The sequence below is a fragment of the Pteronotus mesoamericanus genome, unplaced genomic scaffold, assembly GCF_021234165.1.
Source record: "Pteronotus mesoamericanus isolate MK-2021 breed Mesoamerican mustached bat unplaced genomic scaffold, CSHL_Meso_final contig_50, whole genome shotgun sequence".
Lineage (NCBI taxonomy): Eukaryota > Metazoa > Chordata > Mammalia > Chiroptera > Mormoopidae > Pteronotus > Pteronotus mesoamericanus.
This window is the reverse complement of record NW_026555186.1, coordinates 42,730,486-42,756,316: the sequence shown is the minus strand read 5'-3', so window position 1 is coordinate 42,756,316 and position 25,831 is coordinate 42,730,486. Positions and strand designations below refer to the sequence as shown.

At 35.2% G+C, this 25,831-nt stretch overlaps 1 protein-coding gene across 1 annotated transcript in view; it reads left to right on the top strand.

Moving 5' to 3' along the window:
• The window catches only part of KIAA0825 (KIAA0825 ortholog), a 386,482-nt gene that overhangs the window by 165,956 nt on the left and 194,695 nt on the right, over window positions 1–25,831 (top strand). Inside the window, exons 14-15 of the mRNA XM_054578604.1 lie at window positions 9,132–9,311; window positions 19,805–20,029. Of these exons, the coding sequence (XP_054434579.1) occupies window positions 9,132–9,311; window positions 19,805–20,029 (405 nt within the window). The remainder of the gene's footprint in view (window positions 1–9,131; window positions 9,312–19,804; window positions 20,030–25,831) is intronic.

Sequence of the window (25,831 nt, the reverse complement as noted above, 5' to 3'; positions counted from 1 at the left end):
AAGAGGTCTGCCTATGTACATTTATAAATATGGAAATAATACAAAACAATTTTTAAACATACAGAATTCTGTGTATGCTATCTACAGGTTATCACTTTTCAAGGAATTGGAATCAGTTGCCCAATAATAAGTTTCTGTTGAATGTAATCATTTCCTTGACGATTGAGCGTGCTTTTCTACTTTATTGTGTCAGCCTCTTTATGACTCAGTTTCTCGATTTGTTAAAAGAAATGGAGATTGCACTCACTGCATAGAGTTTTTGTGATGATCAATATAAATGGGAAAATGTGTGTAAAACACCTAATTTAGTGCTACGGTGGATGTTCAGAAAAGGCCTATCTCCCGTCTCACTATAGTCATAGCCCTAAGTTGAGATGTGGGTATTCAGAAGAGAAATCTGATGTTCTGTGTTTATTTGGCCACTTAAGAGAACAGCATAGGGGAAGTTGTTAGTGCTGCACCTCAATTTGTATGCGAGCATTTTAGAACATAAAGCAAGAAAATAATTCCCAGGATAAAACTTGGGAAAGAGGAGCCCTAAAAAACAATGATTTTCTTTTGCCTTCATACGTTTAAGGCCCATTACATGAGCTTTTTGTTGTTTTTTTTAATTTCAAAATTTGCCAAAATAAGAATAGTTTAAGGGGGAAAAGTAATATTTAATTGAAAACATAAATAAATGGCAGTTCTTTCTATCTATTGTTAGCCTTTCATAAACAAACTGCAAGATTTTCAAAACTAATTATTAATTTCCATAGTGAACTAGGCTGTGACATCCAAATTTGGTGCTTCCCTAAAGCGATTTTCATGGGCTACTCCACCCCCTTTTTCTTGGTTATTAATTTATTGGTCTAGTGTTCCATTTTTTTCAGCACTTGTGTTATATGCATTCATGCACTTTCTCATACCTATGCCTAAAGAGAGGCTCTCTGTCTCCCTTTGGTTAGGGACGCTCTTTAGTGCCTGGTTAATTCAGGATCCCTAAGCTCATGGCACAGCCTTTCACAACATTGCTGCCAAATCATTTCAGTGACTCAGCAGGAGCTTGTCATTAGCAACATTCTTGTAGAAAGTAAAAATTAAGCAGTCTTGGAAAGCAGAGTGCTAGTGTATCATGTATGTGTAAATCTTTGGTAGCAATAAACAGAGTCTCCTGGTGGGTTGGGGGTGGAGGTCCTCCGCTGACACCACCCTTCCTTTGAAGCACTAACAAGTTCATTTCTCAAAAAGAGTTTAAAATAATGACTGCAGTGAAAAGGGCCCTTTGTGCTATTGAAAATACAATCTGTTTCCAAATCTTACATTTGTTTACATAATGTATAAATCATTTGATAGATAAAGGAGGAGGCAGATGGAATTCAAAATAGCAGCTTTATTTTTGGTAAAACCTGGGTCAGAGAATACAGCTTTAAATATGTGGCTTGTCAACACTGTTCTCCAGAATAAGCTCATCTCTCCATCCCTCCAACCTCCCTAACTTCCCCCCTCACCACCTACTAAACCCCAAAAGATCTGAAAAACACAGGACTCCCTTACAGTGGCAGAGCCTTCCCTAGGAGACTTAACAGAGGGGGAGAGCTGGACAGAATTCAGCTCCTTGCTTTCAGGTGGGCCCCAAATGCAGAGCCACCCATATTTAGCCTCTTCCTACTACCCACCTGCCCCCAGTCAAGCTTACCACTGAGATGAATCCTTCCTCCCCGTTTAGAATGAGGAGTTCCTACTAACGGGAGGACAATAAGAGAGTCCAGGCCTGGGTTAAATGTTGATCTGATAGGAAAAATACCTCTTGGGTAAAATACTTGATTGAGGGAATTGAGGCCAAATGGATGACGACTGTTGGAACAATGGGTACCTTAGGGAGATCTAGAACTCACTGACTTTTATTCTTTTCACAACTGGCAATGTCACAAAGACACGGGAGGGTTTTGTTGTTGTTGTTGTTAAATAAACAAATGTCTGGTCCAGAAGCAGAGGAAAAGAAAAAGGAGAGGGCTAGACCTTCATGTGGAAAAGGGAAAGGGCTGATTTAAAAGGCAGGTTAAGGGCGGTCCCACATCCATGTGTGGTGGATAAAAATCAGGAGGGATACCTTGGGAGCGAGCGATCCCGGCCCCCAGGGCAGACCGCACAGCTGAGGGTTCCAGTGCCAGGAAGATAAATCTTCCTGGCTGTAACTTCTGACTGTAAAAACCAGTAGGGGTTCGGGCAGTGGAGAAAACTGCCAGACTCTCAGGAGACTGCTTAAAGGGCCCACACAGACTTAAAACATATGCAGACCTACACACTCTATGATTTAGCACTAGGACAAGAGCTGGAGGGTGCCAGTTGCACAGGGAGAGTGCTGGGCAAGCCTTCAGAAGTCAGGCAAGCTACATTGACCCCTCTCGGAGCCCTCCTCCCACACAGAGCTACAAAGTGGTGAAGTGGGTAGCCTTGCCCTGGCAGTTAGCTAAGGCTCTGCCCCACACAATTTACGGTATCATTTCTACAGTAGGCCATGCTACTAAGACAGGGAGTCAAAGAAGCTCTACCTAATACACAGAAACAAACACAGGGAGTCTGCCAGATTGAGGAGACAAAGAAATATGGTCCAAATGAAAGAACAGAACAAAACCCCAGAAAAAGAACTAAATGAAATAGAGACAACCAACTTATCAGATGCAGAGTTCAAAAACACTGATGATCAGCATGCTCAAAGAACTTACTGAGCAGAGCAACAAAATAAAAAAGACCTGGGCAGAAATGAAGCTTACACTAAATGACATAAAGAAAAATCTACAGGGAACCAACAGTGTAAGGGATGAAGCTGGGATTCAAATCAACGATTTGGAACATAAGGAAGAACTAAGCATTCAACCAGAACAGCAAGAAGAAAAAAGAATTTTTAAAAATGGGGATAGTATAAGGAGCCTCTGGGACATCTCCCAACATACGAACATCTGACTCATAGGGATGCCAGAAGGAGAAGAGGAAGAGCAAGAAATTGAAAACTTATTTGAAAAAATAATGAAAGAAAACTTCTGTAATTTTGTGAAAGAAACAGACAAGTCCAGGAAGCACAGAGTCCCAAACAAGTTGGACCCAAAGAAGACCACACCAAGACTCATCATAATTAAAATGCCAACGGTTAAAGATAAAGAAAGAATCTTAAAAGCAGCAAGAGAAGAGCAGACAGTTGCCTGCAAAGGAGTTCCCATAAGACTGTCAGCTGATTTCTCTAAAGAAACTTTGCAGGCAAGAAGGGACTGGCAAAAATTATTCAAAGTGATGAAAAGCAAGGACCTACACCCAAGATTACTCTATCCAGCAAAGCTATCATTTAGAATAGAAGGGCAGATAAAGTGCTTCCCAGACAAGGTAAAGCTAAAGGAGTTCATCATCATCAAGCCCTTATTATATGAAATGTTAAAGAGACTTATTTAAGAAAAAGAATAAGATCAAAACTATGAACATTAAAAGGGCAACAAATTCACAACTCTCAATAACTGCATCTAAAATATCCATCTAAGCAAACAACCAGAACAGGAACAGAATCATAGATATGGAAATCACTTGGAGGGTTATCAGCTGGAGAGGGGGAGAAGGGGGAGAATAGAGGAATACATGCTGGGATTAAGAAGCATAATTGGTAGGTGCAAAAGAGACAGGGGGATGTTAAGAATAGTATGGGAAATGGAGAAGCCAAAGTACTTATATGCATGACCCATGGACATGAACTAAGGACGGGGCATTACTGGAGGGAATGGGAATACCAGGCAGGGGGGGCAAAGAGGGAAAACTGGGACAGCTGTAATAGCGTAATCAATAAATCATATTAAAAAAAGAAACAACCAATGAATGCAAAAAAAAAATGGAACAACAAATTGATGTGTGTCTCTCTCTCCCTTCTCTAAAATCAATACGTAATTTTTTAAAAGAAAAAGAAAGAAGAAGGTTAAAATTTTAAAACCCTAGCTCAGTCTTCTTGAAAGGAATCATGATGAAAGAGAATGTAGAAACCTATCCAAATAGTGGGGGGAATTCAGAAGCTAAGAGAAAACAGTTTGTGGGTGAACACCTGACAAAGGCTTTGATTTTCACTGGGTTTCTAGGGCACAGACCTTAGAAACATCTGGAATCTACTGGGAGGACACCCTTCAACCATGCCTCCTTGGATCGCAGGTGCGGTCTTGGAATATTGGTAGCAATAGGAAATGTTAAGTCTTGATACAAAGGCATAGATTATGAAGGACTTAAAAGTCAGTCATCCAGAGGAGTTTAGATTGAATGCATATTCTGGAGAGAGTTTTGATTAAACCAAGAGGTAAAGAAAACCTAAGCTATATTACTAAGATTAGGAACAGAGAAGAAGGGACACTAGAGGGGGAAAATAAACATTATGGAAAGAGTGATAAGAAAAGGGACATATTTATTTTATTACATCTAACAGTTCAGAGAAGGAATAAAAATTGCTCAGGCACTGTGCCTGGAGATGAATAGATAGGAGATGGTGGTGTCCCAGACAGAAATAGGGAACACGGCAAGGAGGATGAAAGAGAAAGGTCAGAGTTAGAGATGGAGAATTTGGAAGCTTCTGCATAAACGGGATCTTTCAAATCAAAGGATAACCGAAATGCTAAGCCAGTGTGAAGCACTGAGGCCATGGTTCTGAGGGTGTTCCCCTTGGGCCAAGGCTTCTTCCCGCTCCCACTACCTGATTTTGTAAGTAGTCTAATTCAAACAGTCTTGACCTTTCATTCATGTTATATCAATGGTTGCTTTTGTATTATGATGACAGAATTAAATAGTTGAGATATAGACCAAATGACTTTGAAACCCGAAATGTTTATAGAAAATGTTTGCGAACCTCTGTATATAGATAAGGGAAGAGAAAGAGCTACAGAAGAGATAAGTCTCTCACTGAGGCACCATGAAACCAAGAGAATGTGGTCATAAGGAGATCAAAAGAGAAGAGGGCTTCCAAGGAGTAAGTAGATAAAAAGAAAGGATATAGTGGATATCAGGAGGATGAGCTTTGGGGGGAAAAATCTTTGAATGTTAGGACTAGGGGGTAAATGTTATTTCAAAAAACCAATTTCTATATGGACAAAAACCCAACAAAAATACTAAAAAAATCTGTTTCTTTCCCCCTACTCTTTCCTTCTTTAGTATTAAAATATTAGTTAAACATGTAGCACTGTTACAGGTGCTGTTGGAAGACATAAGGCACATTTACAGAAAGTCCAATAAGAAAACGGTACTAGAGATGTAATGAGATAATGTGTATGAAAGTGTAAATGCTACGTGAAATTAAGTTATTTTGCATTAAGGCAATAAATTGTCCAATGTCAGGTACCTGGTTTGGACGTAGTACTTTGCATTTAGAGGTGATAATCAATAAAATGTCAAAGCAGGCTTTGAGAAATTTGAGATTATAGTTTGATGCAAACAGCACAGGCAAATTCTTACTACCTTTGTAATCTTGGGCAAGTTAGTTTCTCTGTTTGACTTGTTCGTCTGTAAAACTGGGGTAATCAGCACCCTTTTCATAGAATATTATGAAGAAATGAGGTGTAAAGCAGCTCATGTGATGTTTGGTGTATAATAATTATTTTAGGAACAGTAACTCTATAGAGCTGGAATAAATGTTTCAATTCATAAACTCAGATGTCCAAGAAATATCTAAGTCACTGATTGTCCTCAAATCAATTTTATCAGGTGTCTATGCCCCATTGTGCCAAGTTGGTAGAATGTGTAACTGTAAATATTCTTAGGGCACCCTGGGGTGGGGGGTGCAGAGCTCCCTAGGAGGCTGCAGTGATCGTAACTATCTGGTCACCTTAGTTATTACAGAGATACCTTTTATTCCTGTTCAAGGGGCCCCTCCCAGGTGCAGCAGTCAGATAGGGCTTGAAGTGAGACTGAGAACCTGTGCCTGGGATCCAGGTTCCCTTGGGGCCTCAGCCAGAGGAGCCTCCCGAACCGCGCTGGCCAGAGCGGAGCAGGTGCTCCCCACCTCCAGGCCCACCGCTGCTCCTCTCCCCAAGCTCCCCAACCCCCCTTGCTGTCCGCCCGCCAGGACACAGAGGATGGCACTTTGGTATCAAATGGTAGTGCCAATATTTTACCTTTTTTGGCCTGCAAAAAATGGCGATTTCGTGTAGTTCAAACTAATAACTATTCAATAGATTCAGCCTTTCTTCCTCCTCTTCTTCTTCTTTTTTTTTTTTTTTTTAATCTAGGAGGGCAACTGACTTCAGCCTGTTTGGGTATTTCAAATAGCAAAAATCCCTGAGCAAAGTAAAGAGGAATAGACTACTTTATTCCAAGACAAAGGAAAATAAGGAAAAATAAAAGTATCTCATTGAATTATCTTGACACATTTATATAGTAACAACAATGCAGCTACTACTACTTATTACTATTTTTATTATTATTGGTATTATAACTGTTCCTCATATCCATCCCCCTTTCTTCATCGACACTGTCATGAGGCCTTTTCTTGCTCATGCGCCACTGGTTGTCTGGCTTCATCTCCCACCTCCCTCACATCAGTCACACTGCAGTCGGGCCAGCCTACCAGCAGCTACCTGTCTTCTCTCCATTATACCAACTCTGGTCTCCTGGAAAGTAGCTCCCCCACCTCAACCTTGTCATGCTGATATACTTCTATTCCTCCTAAAAGACTTTGCTGGCACATGACCTTCTCTGCGTGTTCCTCCTGCCCCCACTTAAAACATCATCTTTTGTGTTTCCATAGTGCCTTACATTTAAAGCACTTAGACATAAGGTGATCAAATAATTTGTCAGTCAAGCTGGGGCACTTTTAAGAATGAAAGAGGATGTTACTATTATTGATGATTGCACCAGAACAACAGACATAAACCAGGCAGACCAGAGTGTATGGCTCCCTTAGTTATCCTTACATTGCTGTAATAATTGTTCCCATTCCATCGTCCCCTGCCCCCACAAACAACACACATACACAGGCAGTGATTCTGGGAAGGTACAGGCCTCAGCATCTAGTATAATGACTGCTGCCACATTAATTGATATATTTAATCATGATAATATTATTGGAGGGTCACATTCTAAACTAGTGAAATGGCATAGACAAACAAAAGGAAACGGGAAGGAACATTTGCAAGGAAAGCAAGGAAACCATTTTGGGGTGAGATGGATATTTGGAGGTGGAAATATAATTTGGGAAAAAATTATGAAAATTCTTGATTCTAGGCAAGGAATTTCTAACAAAGTGGGGGGACAGGGGACGGTTTAAACCAAGGGGAATGGCATGAAAGATAACTGGTAGTTGTATGTAAGATGAATTGGAGGGAGGGAATGGTAGAGAGAACTGCAGAGAATAGATAAGAAAGATGAAATTATGAATGCCCAGACTATCGCTCTTTGTCATTTAACCTTTTATACTTTATGAAAATGTGATGACTCTTCAGATTGCAAGTGACAGGAATTAACCTGGTTTAACCAAAAAAGAAAATTGATCAGCTCAGCTAACATAAATATAAAGGCATTGCTAAATTCGTGTTCTCAAACAGCGTTACCTCATCAGCAATGTCGTCTCCTCCATCTCTTGGTTCTGCTTCTTACTGTACAGGGTTTGTTTTCAGTCAGCTTTTCCCCAAAATGGTCATCAGTAACTTCCAAGCTACTTTCTACCAGCTTAGCAACCCCAGGGCAACAAGACCACTTTACCAATAGTTCCAGCAAAAACCCTGAGGGACATTCTCATTGGTTACCCACATATCCCTGAACTGTTACAGGGCTATTGGGGGTGTCGTGCTCTGACAGTACTTGGTCATGTGCCCATCCCAGGTGATGGAATCCGTTTCATCCAACCAAATGAACAGTGTGTGTGTGCATTGAGGGGTGGAGGGTAGAGTTAAGGCTGAGAATGGAGGCAGGGATAGCTTGCTTAAAATAACTTGTTTAAAAAGAGATAGAGTGGTTATTAGAAAAGCAAACACAATAAATTTCCTCTACATAAAATCTATGGTGCTATTTCTTAGTTTGCAGATAACATTGAGTTCTAGATCGTGAAAATCAAATCACAGAAATAAAATTATCAAGAAAAAACATAAAGTGAAAAGCTTCTAAATGAGCAAGAAAGAAACAGTAATCATTCCAAAATAACCTACATTATATTTATTTAAGATATTTAAAATATGAGATAAGATATGAGAGTCATTATCTTTATTTCAATGAATATTTTTACATATTATGATACTGGACATATCATGTTAATTAACCAAACAAAATGGAAATGGTTTCACTTTTTCCCATCAAATTATAGACACAATAGTATTATAGGAGCTTCTGATTACTGATCTTTGAAGAAGTCATAGTGGAGCCAGAGGAAGGCTGCAAAGGGCAATTAAGATGGTTATGTCTTTGTAGAAATTCCTAAATTAGGTTTATTGAGAAGCCAATTGATAAACCTCTTAATTCTGAAATGATAGGACCTATGGGTTTAAAAACATGTATAAATTTATTTGTAGAATTGGTAGAATAATTCTGAGAACATTATAAATGTGAATTTTCCATGAAATTTATGTTCTGAATAAAGAGTATTGTAGTGTTCAGAACATAAATTCCAAAGAGAGATACAAAGATTCGACTAGCTCTAAATATATTTTAAATAACAAATGGGTATATATAGAATTATTGTATTTGGCTTTAAGTTATATATACCTATATTCATTTATGTATATTTGTATATATTATGAATACAATACTGCATCAAATATAGTGAATATTATTTATTGGTAGGATTTGGTACAATTTTAGTTTCCTTAGTTGGATTTTTTATGATTTCTAGAATGAATGTATATTATTTTTAAATGGGAAAAGAAATAAAAAAGTTTACTTAAAGAGAAAAAAATTAACATAAAAGGAAATTAGCATTGTTCTTTGACGTGATGTCATTGTGGTCTTTCTCACAGTTTTTCTTCTATATATATCCTTGTATATCTCAGGTACAGTATTGGATTAGATGGACCATTGGTCTCAAATAATGTGGTTTTTTTCTTATTATTAATCAAATACATTTTTGCAGCATTATGCCAGGGTGATATGAATTTAATCATACTTGCTGATACCTATCTTACTAAATTGTTTTTATTCTTTTTAAGAATGCACCTTTCAAGAAGAAGGTTCTGATTCAGAAAATAATATGAGTCAAGTATCTAGCTTGGTGGAAGCCATCTTTAAAGTACTATACTATTGCAATCTTTCTCCACAAACATTTGGAAATGTTTTTGTGAGCTACATGGAAGAAGAACAATTATGGGACTTTTTATATCACATTCCAGGTATGAGAAATTTATAATTTTAAAAGAAGCATTGTAAAGATAGCTAAATGTATCATTAAAAGTATTTTAAAAGTTTTATCGATATCAGTTTTGCTGGGTCTGTTACTTGTAAAAGTTTACCTTATTTTTTCTTCAGTATAAAGGCTTCTTTTGGAAGTCATTAGCCATTAGTTCCCATCAAAATTTAGTACACTTGGGACAAACAAGGTGAAGAGGAGGTTGAGGGGGAAAATTATGTAACTCAGATTTTACTTATAAATATTTTGGAAGTGTTCTCTCATAAAAAAATTTAATTTAATATTTGCCAGAGATTATGTTTTGCTATCGAACATAAGGACATTAATAAGATGTGATAAAATATATTGTGATTCATGGGTGCATTTATTTAATGAACTGATGGACAAAACTACTGGTCAATTTTCTTCAAATGTAGGAGGGATTTATTATGATGACCTTGGTGCCTCTCTCTGCAAGGCATCCTGTCATTCCTTTGGGGACAATATGTTTTCCCATGTGTATTGTTCTGCCTCCAGCTAGAGCAGATGTTAACTACAGAGCAGGTTCCCTGTTGGAAGAGGAAGTGTTCATGGATAGCCCCACATTCAGGACGAGGTATAAAGACTGTTTTTCTACCTTTAAATCCCCATATTTAATATCCTGGGAAAACAACGGATGAGAACTTAGTGGTTATCCTGTTAGCCCATTAACGATTTACATCATTTACACTAGGCTTTCAACCTATAAGCTTTCTCATACAGTGTTTTGGAACCGCCATTTTCATAAAGTATTTCCTAGAATCCATATTTTAAAACTTTAACTGGCTCATAATCATGGTTTCATTCTTTTGACTATCTTTTAGACTCAACTTGAATGTCTTTTTATCTATTTTAAAGTCATATTACATCTTCTCTTGTTCATTTTCTCTGCAAAATAGCAATAGATAACTATGTAATAACTATGTAATGATCAACTGATCACATAAAGATTCCATAATAATTATCTCCTATTAAAGTTATATCTTCCAGTTTTCTTTATTTTAAATGTTTGAATCATGTTTATTCTATTACAGTTGTCTCAATTTTTCCCCCTTTACTACCCTCCACCCATCCCACCCCGACCACCTCCTCACACATTCAATTCCCACTCTTGTCCGTGTCCATGGATCATTCGTACATGTTCTTTGTCTAGTCCCTTCCCCTTCTTTCCCCCACTGTCCTCTTTCCCCATCCCCTCTGGTCACTTTCAGTCTATTCCATGTTTCCATTCCTGTGGTTTATTTTCTTCTTTAGTTTATTTTTTTTTTACTAGATTCCACTTACCGGTGAGATCATATGGTATTTGTTTTCATCAACTGGCTTATTTCACTTAGCTTAATATTCTCTAGTTCTATCCATGTTGTTGCAAAAGGTAGCATTTCCATCTTTCTTTCTTTCTTTCTTTCTTTCTTTCTTTCTTTCTTTCTTTCTTTCTTTCTTTCTTTCTTTCAAGTGCAGATTGATTTTATTTACTTTTTAATGTCAAAGTCAGTTGTAAAATATTAAAAAATTTAAAACCATTATAAAATGTCAGCAATTAAAACATGACACCAGCACAGAAATAATCAAGTAGATCAATGAAATATAATGAGCATTCTAGAAACAAATGTATATATCTGTCTAACAATGTAATATATGATTAAATTGATATTTCAAATCAATGGGTAAAATAAGGCTTATTCAACAAATAAGGTGCATGGACCACTATTACTTGAAATAAAACAAATAGAGAGCCTTATTTCACACATTATACAAAAAATATTCAGGTTGGTTAAAAATCAGTATGTAGAATCTAAGGAGTTTTCAGAGAAAATACAAAATAATATTTTTCTTACCCTGAAATAAAATATTCAAGCCCAGAAGCTATAAAGTAAAATATTGACAATATGACTATATGAAATATTTAAGACTATATAGTAATATACATATTTTAAAAAGTTAAAGGACAAGTAATAGAATGGGAAAATATTTGCAACACATATAAAAAAGGATTAATAGTTTGTTTTTTTTTTAGGGAAAAAATTCTATAAACCTTTAATCAATAAATGGATAAAGAATATGAAAAAGTCATTTATAATAGAAATATGCAAGAAATATACAAAAACAGGTTTAGTTTCAACAAATAGTAAAGGAACAATTAAAATAACATCATTGTCACAATCAGATTAATACAATTTAAAAAATATTGGCAATATCAAGTATTGGCAACTGTGAAAGGAACTGGGTATTCATAAATTCTTTTTCTTCATCTTAAAGCAGTCCTTTTAGCCTATTTTGCAGTGCTGGTTTGGTGGAGGTTATTCTTTTAGCCATCTTTTGTATGGGAAACTCCTTATTTTGCCATCCATTTTAATTGAGAGCCTTGCTGGGTAGAGCAGTCTTAGTTGCAGGCCTTTGCTTTTCATGACTTGGAATATTTCTTGCCTCTCCCTTCTGGCTTGCAGTGTTTCTGTTGAGAACTCAGCTGCTAGCCATATCAGGGCTCCCTTATATGTTCCTACCTGTTTCTCCCTTGCTGCCGTTAGGATTCTCTGTTTGTCTTTGATATTTGCCATTTTAATGATGATGTGTCTTGGAGTGGGCTTCATTGGGTTCCAGTGGCACAATCGGTTAGCATGCGGTACTTATACAGTTTTCATACAATCTCTCATTGCTCCTTCTTTAATCAAAGAAGGGTAATTTTCTAGTTAAGTAGAATGAATTACTTCTGATGTCGACTTGACTAAAAGAAAAACAACTTTGAAAGCCTCTTCATTCTCTGCTAGTTTTGGTTGCTTCTGCTGAAGTAAGAGCTGAATTCTCACAAGATTGTAAAGAACTGGTGACTCACATGCTTCAACCATTATTTTCCTGCAACTCTTAAGTTCTTGAACCATTTGACACTCAGCACAATACTGTACTGAAAATGACCTAGAAAATATCAAGAGACTTCAGGTGCTGGCATGGGAAAGCAAAACTACTACTCAATCTTAACTAGTCTTCTCTCTACACATTGAGCAAATCCTCCTCCATATGGTCAGACAAGTCTCCTTAGACAGATATTATATATATTCATAGAGCCCAAATTATGTAAGGAGTCTAAAGGGGGCAAAACTTCAAATTGGTGAAACATCCTTGGTCTTTATACAAATTGTTTTTACATGTATATGTGTATGTATGTATATGGTTGCTCCAGGGTTTACAATATGTGTATTTAACTAATCAGTTTACCTTTTAATAATATTATAGCACTTCACATCTAATGTAAGAACTTTACAATGGAATATTTCCATTTATTCCCACCTATCCTTTATGCTAGGGTTGGCATGGATGTTATTTTTACTAATGTTATAAACCCCACAATTCATTGTTTTATTTTTGTTTCAGTAGATTATATTTTAAAGAAATTAAAAATGAAAAGAAAGTTTTTGCATTTATTCATATATTTATCATTTCTGATACTCTTCTCTTATTGGTATAGATCTGAGTTTCTAAGAGGTATCATTTTCCTTCTAACTGAAATACTTCCTTTAACATTTCTTGTATTGCGAATCATCTGCCATCAAGTTATTTTAGCTTTTGATTGCATGAAATAAGTACTTTGCCTTTATATTTGAAATATTCTTATTAGAATAGAATTCTGGGTTCAGAGATTCTTTTGTTCTTTTCCTTTTTCATTCAGCACCTTAAAGATGTTATTCTGTTATCCTCTGGCTCATATTGTTCCTGATGATAAATCAGTTAATATTAAAAATGTTTTCTTTTATGTAATGTGTCTTCTTTTTATGGTTGATTTTTAATATTCGCATCTTTAGCACTACTTTCCAACAATTTGATTTCATTGTACTTTGTTAGTTGTCTTTGTATTCACTCTGCTCAGGGTTTGCTGAGCTTCTGGGATCTGAGGATATTTAGTTTTTATCATATTTGGAAACATTTCAGCCATTCTTTCTTGGGATAGTTTATCTTTTGTCCCCTTTACCACTACTTTTTTCTGGGACTCCCATTCCATGAATACTAGACCTTTTGGTATTTTCACATATCACTGAAGCTGTATTCTTTTTGGATTTCTTTGGTTATTGTTGTTTTTCTGTTTTTAACCTTCTTTTTCTTTGCATTTTGGTTTGGATACTTTCTGTTATATCAATTCAGTGGTTTTTATTTCTTCAGTTTCTAAATTGCTATTCAGACCATCCCATAATTTTTATTCCAGGTATTTTTAATTTGTAATAATTCCATGTAGTTCCTTTTTATATTTTGAATATCTCTCCTCATGTTCAAATCCTTGTTTGTACATGTCCATGAAGTCTATTTTAAACCCTTGTTCCTCATGTTATCACTGTCATTTTGGGGTAGGTTTCTATTGACTGGTTTTTCTTCTGATTATAGATTACAATTTTTTTGTTTTTTCCATGTCTATTAACTTTTGATTGGATATCAGATGTTATGAGTGTTATGTTGTTAAGTATATGGATTTTTCATCCTTTACAGATTTTATTTTCACAAATAGTTGTGCTACTTGTAGATTTTCTAATATGAACCACCTTTGCATATATTGGATAAATTCCACTTCATTATGATGCATAATTCTTATTCTAGATTTTTGGATTCAATTTTCTAATATTTTAGATTTTTCCATCTATGTTAATGACATTATTCTATAGTTTTCTTGTAATGTCTTTTTCTGGTTTTGGTATTCAGGTAATGTTGGCCTCAGAATGAGTTAGGAAGCAGTCTCTCTCTTTCTATGTTCTGAAAGAGACTGAAGAGAATTGGTGTAATTTCTTCCTTAAATGTTTGGTAGAATTCACCAATGAACTCATCAGGGCCTGGCGCTTTCTGTTTGGAATGTTATTAATTATTGATTCAATTTCTTTAATAGGTATAGGCCTACGTGAACTGTCTCTTCTTGTTGAGTTTTGGCAGATTGTCTTTCAAAGAATTGGTCCATTTTATCTAGGATATCAAATCTGTTGGCATAGAGTTGTTTGTAATATCCCTTAATCATCCTTTTATTGTCCATTCATCTGTTGTGATGTTCCCTCTTTCATTTTAATAGTTTATATCCTCTATTTTTCTTAGTTTGCCTGACTAGAGGCTTAACAATTTTATTAGTTTTGTTGATTTTCTCTATTGACTTCCTATTTTCAGATTCATTAATTTCTGCTCTAATTACTATTATTTTTTCTTCTGCTTAGTTTAGATTCAATATGTTCTTATTTTTCTAGATTGCTAAGGTGGAAACTTGTTAGGTTGTTGATTTTAGACTTTTCTTCTTTTCTAGTATATGCATTCAATGCTATAAATTTCCCTGCTTTTGCTGCATCCCACAAATATTTATAAGTTGTGTTATTGTTTTCATTTAGTTGAAAATATTTTAATATTTCTCTTGAGATCTCTACTTTTACTCCTGTGTTATCTGAAGGTGTTTTGTTCAATGTCTACATTTCGGTATTTCTTAATTATAATTATTTTTCTGTTACTGATTTCTAGTGCAATTTCTTTATGATCAGAGCAGACATTGTATGATTTTTATTCTTTTAAATTTACTAAGTATGTTTTATGGCCCACAATATGGCTATTTTTTGGCTTCCAATCCTTTGCTTCTTACGGTTTTAACTGAACTTTTTATATGATTTTATTTTTTTTCTTTTTTGGCATATCAGTTATACATCTTTTTTTACTTTTTAAAGTGGTTGCCCTAGACTTCGCAGTATATATAGAGTATGAAATACTCTATCCAAGTTCACTTTCTTTTTTAAATAAGCTTTTTCATTTTAGAGAGAGGAAAGGGAGGGGAGAGAAACATTGATGTTAGAGAGAAACACCCATCAGTTGCTTCCCATATAACCCACAACCTAGGTATGTGCCCTAATGGGGAATCAGGATGGTGCTTCAACTAACTGAGCCACACTGACCAGGACCCAAGTTCACTTTCAAATAACTCTATAACACTTCACGGGTTGTATGAGTATCTTATAATAGCAAAATAATTCTAATTTCTCCCTTTTGTATCATTGCTGTTATTCATTTCACTTATAAATAAAAATACAGAAGTATAATCATATATGTATGCATATATAATATATGCTTGAGTTAATACAGTGTTGGTATTATTATTTTGAACAAACTTATCTGTCAGATCAATTATGAATAAGAAAAAAGTTTTAATTTTACCTTCACTTACTCCTTCAATGCTCTTTATGTACATCTGAGTTTTTGACCTATACTATTTTATTTTTTTCTTTTTTTTTTCTGCTTGACATGCCTTTATTTGTGGGAGCCACGCAGGCCATGAGCCCATGTCTCTGTCTGCACACACACTAAAAAAGACCCCGCCTTCTTAAGTTCTAGAAGGAACAAAACCAGCTACCGGCCAAATGGTTAGGTGACATAGCATGAGCTGCACATGCGAGCCCACTTCATGTCATGGGAACTGTTTATCGGACCCAGACTCAAGGCTGGCAGAACATTGCTTTATCAGACCTTCAAGGTTGTGAGAAACTGTTTCCCTTAGTGACCCAGACACATGGGTGAGGGAGACAGACTGCCTCCACTTACCCTACAATCCACCGCTTCTGAGTTCCTACCACAAAATCTATGCAAGGATATCTTCCACAAAGTTCCCTTGGTGAGGAGGGCAGAGCCCTGTAACAAAAAACCACAGCAGCAAGATAAGCCACAGCAACAGACAAGCAACACAAAAGTGCTGCCACCCAAGACAGCAAGGACCCACCGCCATTCAATGTTTAGGGATGCCAGCCATTCCTGCAAAGGATCACCTGTCAGGCATTCAGTGGTATGGGTCTCAAAGGCTAATGCTTGAAAAGCTTGGCTTATGTTGTGGTGAACATCAGGAACATATACACAGCATTCTGCTCCTACTAGGGCATGTACCCCACCTTGGGATGCAGTGAGCATATCTAAAGCCATACAATTGTGCAAGTCTACTTTTCTTAATTGATCCATTTCCTCATTTAACAGGCTTAATGAATCGTGTTGCATTCAGTGCATGAGCAGTTGCAAAGTCAAAGCAGTTATCTCAGTTTCAGTAACTATAGAAGCAGCTTGAGGAGAAAAAAACAAAAAAAAAATGAACATTTCTTGCAAGGCAAGTCTACTGGTTTCAAATCTCCTCAATGTTTGTTTGTCTAATAAGGTCTTTATTTTTCCTTTACTTTTGAAGGATAATTTTACAAGAGGTAGAATTCTAGGGTGATTATTTTTCTTTTGACACTCTAGATTTTACTTTATTCTCTTCTTAGTTGCGTTGTTTCTGGAAAAGTCAAATGTAATTCTTTGTTTCTCTAAATGTAAGGTGTCTTTTTCCTTATGGCTTCTTTCAGGACTTTTTCTTTATGTTTGATTTTTCTATCTAGTTTAAATATAATATGCCTAAGTATAATTTTTTAAAGTATTTATCTTCTTCACATTCTCCTAACTTCCTGGATCTGTGGTTTGTCTTTGATATTATTTGGGGAAAAATTCTTTTTCATTATTGTTTTAAATATTTTTTCTGGGTTTTTTTTTCCTCTCTTTTTTCTCTAGTATTCCCATTATATGTATGTTACACCTTTTGCAGTTGTCCCATAGTCCCTTAATATTCTGGTCTGGTTTCTTGTTTCTAGTCTTTCTTTTCTTTACTTTTCAGTTTTGGAGATTTCTATTGAGATATCCCTAAGCTCAGGTATTCTTCCATCAGCCATGTTCAGTTTACTAATAAACTCTTTAATTTTGTTACAGTGCTTTTGATCTCTAGTATTTTTCAGGGAGTATTTCTTAGGACTTTCGTCTCTCTATCTACATTGCCCATTTGTTCTTTTATGCTACCTATTTTATCTATTAGCACATTTAGCATATTAATCATAGCGGTTTTAAATTCCTAGTCTGATAATTCTAACATCTTTGCTATGTCTGTTTCTAATGCTTGCTCTTTCTTTTCAAATTTTGTTTTTTGCCTTTTAGCATGTCTTATCATTTCTTTTTTATTTTAAATATTTATTTATTTTAGAGAGAGAGGGGAAGGAGGAGAGAAAGAAAAGGAGAGAAACCTCCTGAATGTATGGTTGCCTCTCATATGCCCCCACTGGGTATGTGGCCTGCTTGCAACTTAGGCATGTGCCCTGACTGGGAATCGAACTGGCAATCCCTTGGTTCGCAGGCAGGTCCTCAATCCACTGAGCCACACCAGTCAGGGCTTTTTTTTTTTTTTTTTGAAAGCTGGACATGATATACTGGCAAAAAGAACTGCTCTAAATAGGTCTTTAATGATGTGGTGGAGACGTGTTGGGGGAGGGTAAGCTATCTATAGTCCTATGATTTGGTCTCTATTTTTTAATGAGTCTGTGCCTCTGGATGGTATACTTCACAAATGTTTCTCCATTTTTTCCTTCCCTCCTAAACTGGAGAGTATGGCTAGAGGAGACTAGAATTGGGCCTTTCCCTTCAACTAGATAGGTTAGGCTCTGTTTTAATAGTTTCTCCTAAGGGCAGGCCTTAAGGAGAACAGAGTGCTCTGACCTATTTCAAAATGTTTCTTTTTTTCTCCCCATGCTAGAAGCACTGGTGGATTTTTCGCTGACATTTATTGTAGGAAACAAGTGGAGCTCCTGGAGGTAAAACTCATAAAAGTGTGGCAGCCCCAACCCCCTATGGCAGGCATTTCTGGAGTTTTAACTCTCAGACTTGTCTGCTCTGAGCCTCCAACAATTCATCAATTGCAGCTGAGATTTCCACCTTGGTACTGCTTCTCCTGGTACTTTCTGCTTGACTCTTTGCTCCAGTAAGCCGTGACTCCCTATATTTGCCTGTTTTCACCTTGTGACTTCAGACTTCTGCCTTGTGTCTTCACCTCTTACATTTTTAAGAAGAGTTGCTTTTTTCCCCCAATCTGTTCAGCTTTTTACTTATTGTTAGGATATAATAGTGACTTCCAGGCTCTTCATATGCAGAGTTGGAAAGCAGAAGTTCTTGCTACTTACTCTCTTTTTCCATATTCCCTCTTCTCCAATTTCTCCTTTATTAAAAAAAAATCTGTATCTTATTTCTACCATTGGCATCTGTAGCTATTGCTTAATCCTCCCTATAAGTAGTTTGTGCTCAGGATTGTTTCAGAACCTTGAATCAAGAGAATACTGGGCAGCCCAATAGTGTAACATTGTAAGTAAGCTCATATCTTAGGTAATACTAGCAAATATATGCATAATGCCTACTATGTGCCAGTTATTTTACACAAATTGATTTCTATAGATTTAAAGTAATTTTTTCAGATAGAGCTATTATTTTCTGTTATTATCAGTATCTTGATTTTAATTAAAAGGAATATACATACCCTTTTAACAAGAAGAAATAGAATTTCTGGCTTTCTAGAATTTTTAGATGCCTGAGATGATTTCCATGACTCCAAAGAGTTGAACCAAAATGAATGTTAATTATTAATACAGGAAGAAGTCTTCTTTATTCCTTTCAATGAATTAAAGTCTTGAAACATCATTAAAAAGACAGAGAGCTTACCTAACTGATGATCGTGCCATGTTAAAAAATTAAAAACTCTCAATATTTGATATTACCATGATCCTCTTCACCACGGTCATTTTAACAATGGCCTGAGTAACCTGAGAAATGTCACCTTGAAACTTGAGGGAGAAAAGAAAGTATATAGATGCTTTTGTATATTGATTCAAGTGGTGGCCCCAGGACTTTGCAGTTATTTTTTTAAAAACTTTTATTGCATTTATCACATAATAATATATCATGGCAAGTAATAGAAATAATCAGAAGTAAGGCAGGATGGCAGAAAGAAGAAAGGGAAACGGCCAGGGCAAGAGGGAGAGAGGTAGGGAAGGCAGGCAGAAAAATTAAAAAAGTAAAGGAAGAGGAAAATCATCATTAACATTGTAGAGTGTATCTTTTGATTTTTATATGCGTATGTAGATATGTATTTTTTAAATAAAATTGCATGTCATACTCTTTTGACCTGCTTTTATTTTTATACTAAACAATATATGGCTTTATTGTGTAGGTGACTTTACCTTGGCTAGTTAAACAAATTAGCAATTTATTTAGACATTTAGATTATTTCCAATTTTATACCTTTTATATAACCATAATTAATTTTTTAGGATAAAGTCCTAGAGAAGGAATAGGTGGATTAACAAGCAAGTAAAATGTTAGAGCTTTTGATATTATTGCCAAATTGTCATATAAGAAGGTCACATAATTTATATTTTTTACCAGTGGAGGTCCAAACTACCAGCAAATATAGTATTTCAGTGTTACTTTAATTTCTATTTGCCTTATTATCAAGAAGAAATTTTTTAACTTTTATAAATTGTTTATCAATTATATGATTTCTAGGTGAAAAGCTGCTCTCCTTTCTTATAGCTTTACAGTAGATCACCGAGAAACTGAAGTCCCAATTAAATAAGCACAACATTTTGCCAGATTCTGCTAACTAATTTGTGCTGTCTGATTTTGAAGCCTCGACGAGTATGGAGTCCGAGCTAGAGGTCATCCGATGCCTGAGATTGGCACTGACCCACGCTGTCAAGGACGTTGTACAGCAGATAATGTCTGTGATGAACTCTGGGAGAAACTGTGAGGCAAACTTAAACAAGCCTGGTGTTCCTGAACGCTTGCGTGAGAGCATTCCAAAAGAATGGAATTACATTCCAAAAGAAACCAAAAGGAAAGAATCAAGTAAAGGTATATCTGTTTTTTTTTGTAAGAACGCATGCCCGAAGAAGCAGTTTTTTTGGGATAGAAGATCACATTAAATGCTAAAAATGATGAGACTTGCAAACAATATTAGTCTTTTTACCATGTATATTTGGAACCCATTATTTTTTTTTTTTTACTGAGTCATATAATCAAGGAAACTAGAAATAAAAATGATTCAAATGGTCATTTTCTTTAACTACCAACTCTGAATTTTCTGTAACATATTGTGTTCATGTTAGTATTCACAGATTAGTCACATGATTTTGACTAATTTTCTTTCAATCTGTTGAATAATCTAAAATTCATACTCGGAAGAGGGTTGCTGTTATATTCGGTTTAATTCTTCTTTCCTTGACGTTTTCCCCCTAAATGACCAATTATATAACTTTGTTTTTTTCTTGTTAACACACCATAATGTGGCTTTTAGGTAAAAAATAGCACCCAATTTAGTAACCACATATTTTTCTGACAGGGTATTTTTCTTCTAATACATATGGTTCTGAATTTAGTATACTGTTCCTATCCAAGGCAATGCATCTACTGAGCGTAGTTAAGAACCATCAGTTATTTACATTATTCACTTTATTAATCAAGTCTTCTCATTTGAATGTTTATTTCTACTGAGATGTTTCTATTTTCTGAGAAATTCACAAGATTTCTTTGAATGTATATTATGTACCTGTCTGTATTCATAAATCTCCTCTAATGATCCTAAGATTTTTAAAATTAAACTTCTCCCTTTGATAGTCATCCTTTTTTTGACAATTATTTGAAATATTTATTAACAGGTGCTTGCAGTTTATTGACTTTTTTGAAAAAATCAAATTATAAACTTTCATTACAAATTAAAAATGAACTTCTTAAAAATCTCAACTTGATTAGACAATAAACAATTAAAAAACCTTTAAAGGTATATTGAGAGAAAAAAACAGGCTTAAAAAACACATTTGTCATTTCCAGAAAGAGACAGGTTTAGGTAAAAATTAACACCCTCATGCTGCGAAGATATTGCAGGGAGTCCTAGTTATCTTGTCAGTGGGCAAAAAGCAAGCACTTAATGTCTTCAGCTCCACTCTTTTGTTCATTTCTCAAACAACCAAACAGTGATATACCCATCCATTAAAAACAATATATAATTTTTTCCTAATTCTAAAGGAACTGTCTAAAGTAAAATGCTCCAGCTCAAACCACTAAAGTCCATTGAGGGACTTGCCTGTCTTTTATCCTTCATGAAGATCCTAAATAATGTGACTCTTATCCAACAACCTGGTATTACAAACTCAAATCAATTATCCATCTGTGACCTTTCATAGTGATGTTTTAATTCTGTCCAAGCCCTATTAAACTGCCTTTGAATCTAGTAAAGTCACTTCATTGAAATTGGGAAATGTCAGTTTTTCATTACTTAAGTTCTTCCTTGTCTGAGTTGTTGCCATCACTCTTCATTCTAGATTTTGGAAATTTCATAGATTTTGAACAATTCAGGAAGCATGGTCTATAGTTAACATGTCATGTCATAGGAGTAGCACCATTTTGCTTGTGGATTTCAAGTTTTCTATTCATAAGTAATGTTGCTTTATAAAAGCATTTTGGAATTCTTCCGTAACATTTCAAAGAGTCTCTGGTTCCAAAAAATGGAGACTTACTTTGTGCACACGAGCGCCACCAAACAAAAAACCGAAGGTTGAGCTTCCTGTGTCCACAAAAGACAAACTCCTGAGGCAGGTGCTCGTGAAAAAAATAAAAAAGGAAGTTTATTCAGGTGCCAACCATCCTGGGAAAATAGTTGACTCCTATCTCAAAGACCATCTCAATTTTCCTGCTCAAGCCAGAGGTTCTTATAGGGATACAGAGGAGAGCGCTTTTTTTCCCCATCCAATTATCTTTCTAGCTTTTGGCATGCTCAGGGCCCTATCTATTCATATTTCTAGCTCTTGGTGTGCTTGATTTAAGAAACTCCCCCTGCCATCCATCTTGATCAATGGATGGAGACTACCCGGGCACTCTGATTATTCTGTGGAAACACTAGTTCTTGTGGTTTTCCTTACTAAGTAATCTTTATAAAATTATCACTAAGAGTTGAAGTACAACACTTCCACAATAGATAGCCATGAAGGAGTGCCAACTCACATAATTATATAAAAGTAAGTGGTGGAAAAAATGACTTTATAAAGCATTTTATGCATTCCTGGTGGATATGACAATAGGATAATACCATGTTTTTCATTTCTGTCTTTGTTTAAACTGATAGTGCTCAACCTTTATTTTTACTACAATATAGGAGAAAGATAACATTGTTCTGGCTGGTATCTCAGTTGGTCAGAGCACTGCCCGGATATGCCAAGGCTGTGGTCAGGTCAAGGTGCATGCCAATGAATGCCTAATGAAGGGAACAACAAATCTCTCTCTCGCTCTCTAAAAAAATAATATATATTTACATGCCAGAAATTGTCACTTTTTCTTTCAATAGATATTTACTAAGTGAATTACTACCACCTCCCAGGCACTGGGGTTGAGGCCACAGATAACTGTAAATAAGATATCTCCTCTTCGCACTTGAAGACTACTATAACTGTTTCTAAATGTATACAAACACCTCAGGATACACCTGAGGAAGGAAGGGAGAAAGGAAGAAAGGAAGGGAGAGAGAGAGAGAGAGAGAGAGGAAGGAGGGAAGGTAGAGAAAGAAATTAAACTTCACTAAACTGTTATATGGAGATCACCACTAGAATTCCCCATTGGTCTGTGTGAGAGCCAGCCCTGTATTGGGAGCAGTATTGTTGGGTAGGGGACAGATAGGGTAGCCTCACACTTTCATTAGCTTTTAGCATATGGTAATGAATCAAGGTTGTCATTTCCATTTCAGAATCTAGATTTAACAAAAATTAACTTTCACAAAATGTACAAGTGTCTTTATTCCTGTAAACCAACAAATCAACTGCAGTTTAAAACTAATACTGAAATTCTGGGAAGGCATAGACTAAACATACTCCTACAGTACTCGGAATGCAAGGAAGAGCTAACAATGACAAAATGAAAAAACTCACACATTTCTATTCCTAACATGAACTTTTTCTCAGCCTATTATAAAGAAAAACAATAATAATCTCATTAGATTTGGCCAAAAAAAGAATAAAAAAGAAAATGTGTGGGAAAACTATTTGAAATATGGCTTCCCTTACATTATTGTTAAACCTGAGTCCTTCCTAAGTGAGTACTTTACCTTGAGCTATTACATAAAAATAATTTGAAGTCATCTTGACTTGCAAAAGATTTCAAAACCATATATTTAAAACATGAAGACGAATCTCTGTAATCATTTCCAGCAATGTTTTAAGTCAAGTGTATTTAATCCAGTACTTTGCAAAATATGTTGAAATAACAATTAATGTTTAGAGGTCTTTTTTGAAGATTGTGACTTAATAAGAGACAAATAGTCACTAGCTTAAGGGAACATTTGCTCTTCTTGACACAGAAAATAACAGAACGTGGAAAACACTGTGGTGACAAACTAAAATGCACATCTTTATTTCTTTGTCAGCAAATACTGTTACACAAAAACCCCGAAGCCTTAAAGAAATAAATGTTACAATAAATTATACAAAGTAGGAGACTTATCAGGAATTGAGTTGAATGAAAGTTCAGATGTTTCTTATATTGATCAACTTAGGTGTTTGGTCCTTTATTTCAAAAAGCAAATACACAAAGAACAAATTCTTTTGTTTCCTTAACAATTAAATGAAAGATATACTGGAAAATATATTTTATTAACAGTAAGTTACTTTTTAAATAAAAACAGTGCTTTGTGGAGAACTGTTGGAGTAACTGCTTTAACAGACACTGGCTTCTGGAGAGGACACAGAGGTGGCACCGCAAGGAAAGTGTGTTTATGACATTGTTCACATGCCGATTGTTGAGAAACAAACTGGTGGCAAAAATACAGCAAGTGCTATCAGAAGTCATTAAGGTAGTTTATTTTATAACCACCAGAACTATTCATTTTATCAAATCCACTATCACCTATAAAATATTATAGCTACACACACAAATACTTAGAAATAGAATTTTCTAATGTAGTTAAAATATTCCAAATAAGAGTTTGATTTTTTAACATTTAGCTTAAAAATACAAAAAAAATTTCAACTTGTGTGCAAGAGCAATTAAGTGACATCCTAAATGATGATTAGTTATGAATCAAATTTCAACAACAGCCTTTTCCTCTTTGGTGACTGAGATTGAAAAGCAAGTGCCATGATTTTGCAAGCACAGTTGTTGATACGCTTACTCCACATGGACCTATGTATGTTCATGTTGTGGCTTTTCCCCATATTACAGCTATTAAAACCAAGTATGGAAACAAATCAAATTTAGAATTCAACCTGTGAATCAGTGTTTCATAGAGTGTTAAGCCCAAGTGTTAAAAACAATAAAGCATATTAAATCACATTACTCTTACGCAATAAATTATTGTTGACATTTTATACCATTAATAAACAAAAAAATTTTCATTAATATTAAGACATCTTTTGTCTTTACCTCATCCATTGTAAATTTCCCTTTTGCACATTTTATGATCCACAAAATATATTATAGACAGGACAACATTCAGAGGAAGGAAGAAATGATAAATACATAAACATACACATCACATTGAATTTATTCTAAGATACAATTTTTTTTCACATCTATTAGCTCTGAACTTGGGATATCTCTTACAATATCTTACATATATATGGCTTAGATCAGAGTCAGGCTATTTAAATAAAGACAGAAAAATAAGTGTGTGGCATTCTTAAAAGATTCCTCCCTGGTTAACATCATCATAGACTCAGAGCCTCTGAGATTAGTAGAATGGATTTATTAATTTGTCATCAGCTTAATGTTTCTGACTGGAATTTGCCTTAAGTTTTAATGAAGTGTTGGGGATTTGAGTACCTGGCATTCTCAGATTTTATAAAGTGCAGGTGTGAAGAGAATTGGTAATCTTTACCTGATACCTACTAAGATTGTCGAATATTTACTTAGTGTCTGTAGTTAAACCCTGTCTAGGATAAACAGAATATGAGAAACAATCTTTAATCAAATACCTGACAGTAGAATGAGGAATATGAGATACATAAAGAAGCATAAAACACATAAAATAATTTAAGAACACAGAGAAGAGGGGTCACAAAAAAGTCTATTAATTTGCTCTGTTTATATTTTAACCCTCATCTAAACATTTTTATTTGAATTAGTAGAAAATATTTATTGAGAAGCTATTTTTTTACCAAGTACCTAACTAGGTGCTTTCACATTTATTATTTTACTTAATCTAGTAGTTTTATGTCATCATTCAAATATATGTTGGATCCAGTTTACAAACTTAAAAAGACTGCTCTAGTTAATTTTTAAACTGATTCTGAAGTTTTCATGAAATTCTGAGGAGTCACAGACTAGACATATGTTTTTCAAGAGCTTTGTGCATTTTTAAAGCACATTGACTTCTTTAAATGTTGCAAATACCTTGAAAAATATTTCACATTGTTTTATTATTTTTGATCAGTAAAACCAATAAATGTTTTACTGAAGAACTCAAAGCTATGTTCTTTTGATCTCTCACTTAGTTCCAAGGTTCAGGATAATTTGTGTGCATAAAACACTGTGCCTGGCTTTGTGAGATACTCAAGAAGCAATGAGATTTTTTCCATTCTCTTGAGGAGCTTTCAGTCTAAGTGTAAAGACAGCTCATAAGGACATAAGTAGCAATATAACATAAATAATAGTAGATGGTAATACAAAATATGG